At 20.7% G+C, this 9,114-nt stretch overlaps 1 protein-coding gene and 1 long non-coding RNA gene across 2 annotated transcripts; both read left to right on the forward strand.

Annotated features, from left to right (window-relative positions):
* Positions 1-3,904: 3,904 nt before the first annotated feature.
* Positions 3,905-7,020, forward strand: LOC127290967 (uncharacterized). Its single transcript, XR_007844517.1, has 3 exons — positions 3,905-4,100; positions 6,222-6,866; positions 6,943-7,020. It is a non-coding gene; the product is annotated as an uncharacterized LOC127290967 (long non-coding RNA).
* Positions 7,021-7,400: 380 nt separating this feature from the next.
* LOC127290936 (uncharacterized) lies at positions 7,401-9,012 on the forward strand. Its single transcript, XM_051319779.1, has 2 exons — positions 7,401-7,744; positions 8,374-9,012. The coding sequence occupies exons 1-2, from the start codon at positions 7,475-7,477 to the stop codon at positions 9,007-9,009; spliced, it is 906 nt and encodes a 301-aa protein (XP_051175736.1). The 5' UTR covers positions 7,401-7,474; the 3' UTR covers positions 9,010-9,012.
* Positions 9,013-9,114: the final 102 nt, after the last annotated feature.

The raw sequence follows: 9,114 nt of genomic DNA on the forward strand, positions 1-9,114 counted from the left end.
TTATTAATTCGTTTATTGAGGATGAATTAAATTAATTAATTCATTCATTGTGGATTAATTAAATAAATTTATTCATTCAGTAAATTTTTTTGTTGCCAACGAAATCTTTTAGGAGACAAAGAAACAACGTCTTTTTTATATTATTCTTTACTGTGATTTCATCGAGTAAATTTTTTATTTCATTATTTCGCCTTTTCATTGGAAATCTCAATTAATTAAATATCAAAGGACATATATGTAAATAAAAATTAATTAAAATAAAGGAATTTTAATGAATTTTTCTTATAAAATTTCATTTCATATTTTTATGAAAGATGACAAAATTTTTTCTTGTTTTCATTTTACCAATATTGATTTTAGATTTCCTTCTAGTTTTCCTTCTAGTCAAATAATTCTAAAAAAATTTCAAAATACCAAATAAATTAATATAATGCAAAATAAATTTTACATTATATTTATAATATATGTTTTTTTGTATGCAAATTTATTAAAAATTATTTTAATCAATATTTAATAAATGTGTTGTTGACTTATTGAAAAAAATTGTAGATTATAAAATAAAAAAAAAAAATATCGTTCTATTTTGACACGAGATAAGTAAAAATTATCATATTTATCAAAATTTTTATATTTCATTGCAAGAATTTTAAATAAAAGACCCTAAAAAAAAATTCGGCAAATAATAAATTGTTATCTTCTAAAAAAAAATAATGCATAATAATTTTAATTAAATTTAAAATAGTACTGAAATAAATTTAATAATAGAACAAAAATTTACATTTATAGAGAGAATTTTTTTTTTGTATGCAAATTTATTACTATTATTTTGTCAATATTTAATAAATATATCGACTTATAGAAAATTGCAATATATATATAGATTAAATTTTTATAATAATTAAATCTCCAGAGTCAACTGATAAATTCAACTGGAATTCTAAAAAATTTTTTTGGTATAATTATAATTATTATTATTATAATTATTATTATTATTATTATTATTATTATTATTATTATTATTATTATTATTATTATTATTACATTATTATTACTATTATTTTTTACATTGTCATAAAATTTAATTTGTTAAAAAAAGATTTTTTTTTTTACAATTTTAGATCAATTTTGTCAAAAAGGGAAAAGAAACGAAAATTGTTTTAGAAAAAAAAAATGGAAGTTACAAATTTAACACAAACATTATATACAATTCAAATGATTTCAACTGTCACTTATTTAAAAAAACTATCAACTTATATGGAAGCAATGCTTTTTCTCGACGTATGGAACAGCAATAATTCTTTTGCAATAATAAATTCATTTGCATCTTATTTGGAAATTTATGAATCACATGAAAATTCAACAAATATTTTAGCAAAATATTTAATGAGCGATAAATTATTTATAAATGGAAAAAAAAATTTAAATCTCAATTTTAATAAAAATATTACTGGTATTTTATTTGATTATATAATATTGAGTGTTGTTTTTGAAAATTATGGCAATATTTATGGTTTTTTTGGTAAATTATTGAGAGAAAATAAAATGGATCAATCAATTGAAAATTTACTTCAAAAATCAATAATTACATTAAATAATATGAAAAAAGAACAAATTTTTCTCAATGATTTAATAATTAATCGTATATATAATGGAACTATTATTCCATTATTTCCTCAAACAAATAAAAATTATTCACTTAATTCAATTGATTTTATTTATGCACAAGCTGGTACAAATTTATATAATAATTTAATTTATTATAAATATTTTTTTAATTTACAAAATTTACAATTTGACAATAAATATTTATTTGATGATTGTCTTGAAATTGGATTAGCTGTTGAGCAATTGGTAATTTCTGGAAATATTAATAGTGAAGCATTGAAAATTTTTGCACTATCAGCAATTTTAAATTATCTTAATGAAACAAATGTTAAAAATGTGGAAATTAAAGAAATTATTTTCAATTCAGAACATTGGGCCAATGCTTATGATTTGTTATTTTTAAAATTAAAAGAATTTTCTATGTTTAGAAAGAATTTAAAAATAATTGATTCAAAATACGATTATTATTTAGCTTTATTTAATGTTCAAAATCAAACAACATTGGCGAGAGGAGAAATAGTGATGAATTGTAATTATCAAAATGATAAACAATTGGAGGAGGAAATTATTAGATATGTCAATAATCCTGATAATTATTCATGTTCAAATGAAGGAAAATTAGTAGCATTGAATAATGTTTTTAAAATGAAGATAAATAATTTTTTATTCAAGTATCATAAATTTGTATCAACAATTGATGAAGAAAATATCAACAATCAAATTGTAAATATTACCGATGGACAATTTAGAATTAATGGCGAAACATTTTATGTTTGTAATAAATCCGAAGGGTCAAGAAAATCTGTGGGATTTGATTCTGAAAATGTTGATGCAAAATCTGTAAAATCTGATTCTAAAAATCTCGAAGGAAAATCTGTAATGTCTGATTTCGAAAACGTTGATGCAAAATCTGCAAGGCCTAAATCTGTAAAATCTAATTTTGAAAAAATCGAAACAAAAAAATTCCACTGCTTTTCCTTACTTTATGCCTGCATTGTTGGAATAATTGAAGGAAATCCGTTAAATTCATCATCCAATTGTCCCATAAAAGGAGCAATACGATTACAAGATGTGACAAAATGGAATAATATTAATAAACAATTTACAACTATTGAAACACAATTTGGATTGTTGCACTATGGAACATCTTTGAGAACATTGGCACTAATGTCCTCGATGTTAAAAATTTTGAATGATGATACTTCTCAGTTGCCAACAAGAAGGAAAATTAATACAACAAAAAATGTGGGATTTCCAATATTACCAGCAATTGATAATGGTTATGAGCTCAGCGATATTTTGAATTTAAATGGTTTACAATCAATAGAACATTTGATAAGGACAATTGAAAATCAGTATTTTATTTCATATGCATCAACTTCGAGAAGGTTTAACATTAATTTAATTGAAATGAAAAATGATGAAAGTAGAATTGGTATGGATGAATTAAGGAATGGAATTAATTATAAGCATTTGGATAATCACAAACGGTTTTTTGATGAAGGTGCTAAAATTATTAACAATAGTTACCTTTTGTTGTAGGGGATTTAAAAATAAAATCATCAGCAGTAAGGAAACAGTTTTAGGTGTTCTATAGAAGGATTTTTAGAATTCAGAAACAGTTTCTAAAACATCTGTAAGGATTTTTAAAACTATAATCAGTACAAATAATTTTTGATAAAATAGAAAAATGGTTCCATCCACAGGAAAAAAATTAATACAGGATGCAATAAGTAATGGTACAAACAGTTTCTAAAAGATTTGAAAGGATTTTCAGAACTAAAAGCAGTACAATTCCAAAAAAAAAAAAAAAAAAAAATTCAGAACGCAACTGAATTGAATTTATATTTTTCCAACCAAAGAAATACTTATTCTATTAAAGTTAAATGTAAAAAAAATTTTATAGAAATATATATATAATACAGAGAAAATTTGCTTTATTCTTCAAAATTTTTGTTCTGTCAATCTTAAAAGTAAATATTTGCAATAATCGAATTTACTAATTCAAAGATAAATATATCCGCAAAGAAAAAAAAATAGAGATAATATATTATTATTTCTCTGCTTTACACTTGTCGAAAATGTAAATTTTTTTTCAATTTATTTAATCAAAAAAAAAAAAAAATAATAATTTTTATTTACCATTCATTTATTAGATAATTAATATTGAAATTAAAAAGAATTAAGAATACAAAAAAAAATTTGTTTTTCTATTCATAAATGACAAATATTCTTTTATTTTTAAATTAAACAAACTGTAAGTATAATAAATATAAAGAAAAATTCCTAACGTACGTGATCTTTATCAGGTAATTAAAAATCGAAAAGATATATACATTCCTGGTATATAGTGAAATTCGTAATATTTAGTTATAATCAAAATTTTTAAAATGAAACTTCAAAAAATAAGTTATATTCTTGTTTTTTTAATTATTTTCACATCAATTTTAATTAGTGAACTAAAAGGAAATGAAGAGATTCACAAAAATATTGAGGTAAAAAAAATTTTTTTATTAAAATAAAAAATTTATTAGTTAAGTTATTTTCAAAATTTTTTTTATTATTATTTAAAAATTTAATAACAGATACAAAAAAAAAAATTAGTTTTAAAAAGTTTAAAAAATTCCTCTTTATTTAAAAAATTATTACTCGGGGAATTATTTTGGGGCGCTCATTACGATTTTGGTACTAGTTTTTCAAATTCAAAATGGCGGATCCAATGTGGCGGCAACATTCTTTAAAAATTGATTCAATTCACTTGATTTTTGTTACTCAGGGGTTTTTGGGGTCGCTAATTACGAATTCGGTGTCAGTTTTTCAAAATTCAAAATGGCGGATTCAATATGGCGGCGAAATTTCTTAAATTAATCAAAATCGTTTCAAAAATCATCATCCTAGGGTTTTTTGGGGCGCTGATTACGATTTTGATATCAATTTTTCAAAATTCAAAATGGCGGATCCAATATGGGGGCAACATTCTTTAAAAATTGATTCAATTCACTTGATTTTTGTTACTAAGGGGTTTTTTGGGTCGCTAATTACGAATTCGGTGTAAGTTTTTCAAAATTCAAAATGGCGGATTCAATATGGCGGCGAAATTTTCTTAAATTAATCAAAATCGTTTCAAAAATCATCATCCTAGGGTTTTTTGGGGCGCTGATTACGATTTTGATATCAGTTTTTCAAAATTCAAAATGGCGGCTCCAAAATGGCGTCAAAATTTTTAAAAATTAATCAAAATCGTTGTAAATTCGTCACCTAGGGGGTTTTTGAGGGCGCTGATTTCGATTTTGGCCTTAGTTTTTTAAAATTCAATATGGTGGATCCAATATGACGATAAAATTTTTCAAAATTAATCAAAATCGTTTCAAAAATCATTACTTTGGGGTTTTTAAGGGCGCTGATTACTATTTTGGTAGTATTTTTTCAAAATTCAAAATGGCGAATACAATATGGCGGTAAAATTTTTCAAAAATCAATCAAAATCGATTTAAAAATCTTCACTGTAGCATTTTTCGGGGTTGCTGTTTATAAAAATAGAAATATAATATTCAATTAACATTATAAATATAACATATATATATATATATATATATATATATATATATATATATATTAAAAAAAATATATATATATATATATATATATATATATTAAAAATTAAGTGAATATTAAATTTAGATTTCATAAATTAATAAATTTTTAATATAAGAGGAAAAAAATTATGTTAAGAAATAACTTAAATGTTAAAAGGATTCAATAAAAGAGTAAGAAAATATAAATTGAAATTAGAATAAAATATAGTAAATTGAGAATTTTGAAAATTAGATATTATAAATTGAAATTAGAATAAAATGTAGTAAATTGAGAATTTTGAAAATTAGATATTATAAATTGAAATTAGAATAAAATATAGTAAATTGAGAATTTTGAAAATTAGATATTATAAATTGAAATTAGAATAAAATATAGTAAATTGAGAATTTTGAAAATTAGATATTATAAATTGAAATTAGAATAAAATATAGTAAATTGAGAATTTTGAAAATTAGATATTATAAATTGAAATTAGAATAAAATATAGTAAATTGAGAATTTTGAAAATTAGATATTATAAATTGAAATTAGAATAAAATATAGTAAATTGAGAATTTTGAAAATGTTAAAAAAATGTAAAAAATGTAAAAAATGTAAAAAAATGTAACTTTTTTTGAAAATTTGTAAAAATTACATCAATAGAATTAGAATAAATCCTTATTTATAAGGGGGGTAAGGGGAGTTGAGTTCTTTATTTATTTGTTTAATAAATTAATTTAATTTTATAATTTTTTATTATACGAATTATATGATTATTCTTATTATGTTGATTAATGAAAACTTTGTTTTCCATATGAATATGAAAATTTTAATTTGTATAGGCAAAAGAAAGGATTTTTAAAAATTAAGTGAATATTAAATTTAGATTTCATAAATTAATAAATTTTTAATATAAGAGGAAAAAAATTATGTTAAGAAATAACTTAAATATTAAAAGGATTCAATAAAAGAGTAAGAAAATATATATATATATATATATATATAAAATAGAAATTAATTTTAATCTAAAATTTTTACAGAAGGAAAAAAATAATATTGATAAAATAAAAAATTTAACCGCCGAATACGCATACAATGTAACAATAAAAAATGTTGCTTTTATCAAAATTTTTCATTCCAATGTTTTGTGTGGTGCATTTAATAAAATTTCACTAATCACAAAACTTTTTCAATCACTTGGAAAGCATATTTCCACATCGTTAATGGTGAATAATTATTTTAAAAATACATTCGAGGCAACGTCTTTGTCGGAAGCTGAATATTATTTGGAAAATGTGAAAGAAGAATTTTTTGATTTTATCACTACCACAGAGAATGAAAATTTTACCAATTGCAAGGAAAATAATAATAATCAAGATGAAATTATTATCCATCAACAAAACTGTGATATTAATGTGAAATTTTCTCATTTATTAGTAAATTGTTTTTTAAAAATTAATTCTATTATTTGTGAATTAAAAAAAAATTTGTCAATTAATGAAAATAATTTACATATTGAAAGTTTATTAATGGCAATCAATTCACGTTTTATGAATGAATTATATAATTCTTTGCAAATTATTTATGAAAAAAATTTTCAAATCACTGAAAATGATTTGAATTTATTTAAATTTATTGAAAAAAATTTGCAATATTTGGAAAATGTTTTGACACAGAAAGAAAACGTAAGAATATAATTAATTTTAAATAATAATAATAATTTTAATTATTAACAAAGTAAATAAAATTTTTTCTTTTCAGCTATCTGAGAATAAAAATAATTTTCAAAATGAAAATTTCTCATTTTCACCAAAATTTTTAGTATCCAACGAAAAAGAGGTAAAAAAAAATTATAAACTTTATTTTTATCATATTAATTAATTAATTAATTTTTAATTAATATTATTTACAGAATGAAATAATACAAAGTCCAATAAAAAATATCATTGAAATAAGTAAAACAATTAAAGAAAGTTCACGACTTATTTATAATTTATTGATACAATTACAAAATACTATTAATTATTCAAAAATTCATAACAATAATAATTATTTGCAATTAACATTAGCAAATATTGAATTTTTTTTGAAATCAACAAAAAATTTTGTTCAAATATTAGAAAAATCACCAATGGAATTAAATTTAATTATAAAATACGAAAGGAAAATAGAAAATGAATTTTTAAAAATTACAGAAAATTATAATAATTATATGGAAAATTTTGCTAATTATAATAATAATAATAATAATAATGATAACAAAGAAATAAAACTCACTGTCAAAGAAGATGAAATGCTTCAATTATTAAAGAATTTATCATTATTTATGAAAAAAATCAGTGAAATTATTAAAAGAATTATCAAAACTTCAATGTCATTGAAAAAACCAACTTATGATTTTTCAAATGAAAGTATCAAAAGATTTGGTATTTTTATTAATAATTCAACAAATGAATTAGTAAATATTTTTGAATTTGAGAAAGAAAGAAATTTGACAAATTTCAATGAAATTAATGATAAGGTGAAAAATCTTGTTTCAATTGCATTTGAATTTATTGAAACGGTAAGTTATTGCTAAATTTTTTTTTTAATTTTTCCACTCTTTTTCTTTGAAAATTATAAGCGGTATTTGAAATTTTTTTCACTATGTTATTATTTAATGACTAAAGTAAATGCCACTACTAATTTTTTCTTAAATTTATAAAAAAAAAAATTTTGTTAAATTTCTATATTATCGACCGACGATAATAATGAAGATTTTCTTCTTATTTTCACCTACTAAAAGCCAATAATAAATTATTTTGTCAATTTGACTTTAAAAACTAGTTAGATTTTTTCTGTATTACCGACAGACGATAATAAAAATTCCATTTTTTACCATCTCTTCCAAAATTTTTTTAAAATTTGCCAAGAAAATTTGTAGTAAGAATTCTGAATTACCGACAGACGTTAATAAAAAAAAAAATTCCCTTTTATCTTCACCTACAAAAAAGACCCTAATAAATTTTGTTTGTCAATTTTACTATACAAACTTTAGTTAGATTTCTAAATTACCGACTGACAATAGTAGAGATTTCTGTATTACCGATTAATGATAATAAATATTTCTGTATTACCGACTGGTGATAATAAAGATTTCTATATTATCGACAGACGATAATAAAAATTCTTCTTTTTTTCTATCTTTTTCAGGAGGATCGAAGAAGAAATCTCTACGAAAGTAGAATTCCCATTGGTCAATATACATTAAATATTGTCAATTATACAAATTATCTTAGTGAAAATTTATACATCAACAGTCATTGCAGAACGTTTAATAATAATTTAGAATTAAAAAAATTGGCTCACTTTACAATTGATAATATAAAAATATTAATTTTAATGATTAACAATTATCAATTAACATTGTTAACTGATTCGGTGAAAAAAGCTCAACATATTGGTGAAATTGCAAAAAATCTTGAACTCTCATTGAAGCCAAGAAAAAATTATCAAGAAGAATTAAATTTTTGCAATACCTCAATAATTATTGACAATGATTTAATATCAAAAAATAATACTCAAATTCAATTTTTCCATGATATTACAAATATTTTGTGTAAAGCCAATAATATTATTGAAAAAACAAAAAATAATGTTGAAAACTATTTGGGAATGTCCAATGATATTCTTTATTTTGAAAGTCTCACAATGTCAACGCTCTCTTTTCTATTAAGTGAATTTCGATTTAATCTCGAAAATCTTGAAGCAAAGAAATTTGAAATTTTTGAAAATGATCGAAAAAATGTGAAATTATTAAATGAAATTTTGCAAAAAATTGCCGAATAATTTTTTTTTAATTATTTTTTTTATTTATATTATTATAATTATAACATTTTAGTAAAAAAAATTATTTAGAAAAAAATAATTTTCCGAAAGAAAAATAATAATTAA

Source organism: Leptopilina boulardi, unplaced genomic scaffold, assembly GCF_019393585.1.
Source record: "Leptopilina boulardi isolate dan_hultmark-lab unplaced genomic scaffold, ZJU_Lbou_2.1 LbouV2_97, whole genome shotgun sequence".
NCBI lineage: Eukaryota > Metazoa > Arthropoda > Insecta > Hymenoptera > Figitidae > Leptopilina > Leptopilina boulardi.

Excerpts from the sequence above, each read along its gene's own strand:
- LOC127290936 (XM_051319779.1), top strand. The coding sequence starts at position 7,475 with ATGCTTCAATTATTAAAGAATTTATCATTATTTATGAAAAAAATCAGT. Across the intron at positions 7,745-8,373 it reads CATTTGAATTTATTGAAACG|GAGGATCGAAGAAGAAATCT; the intron begins GTAAGTTATTGC and ends TATCTTTTTCAG.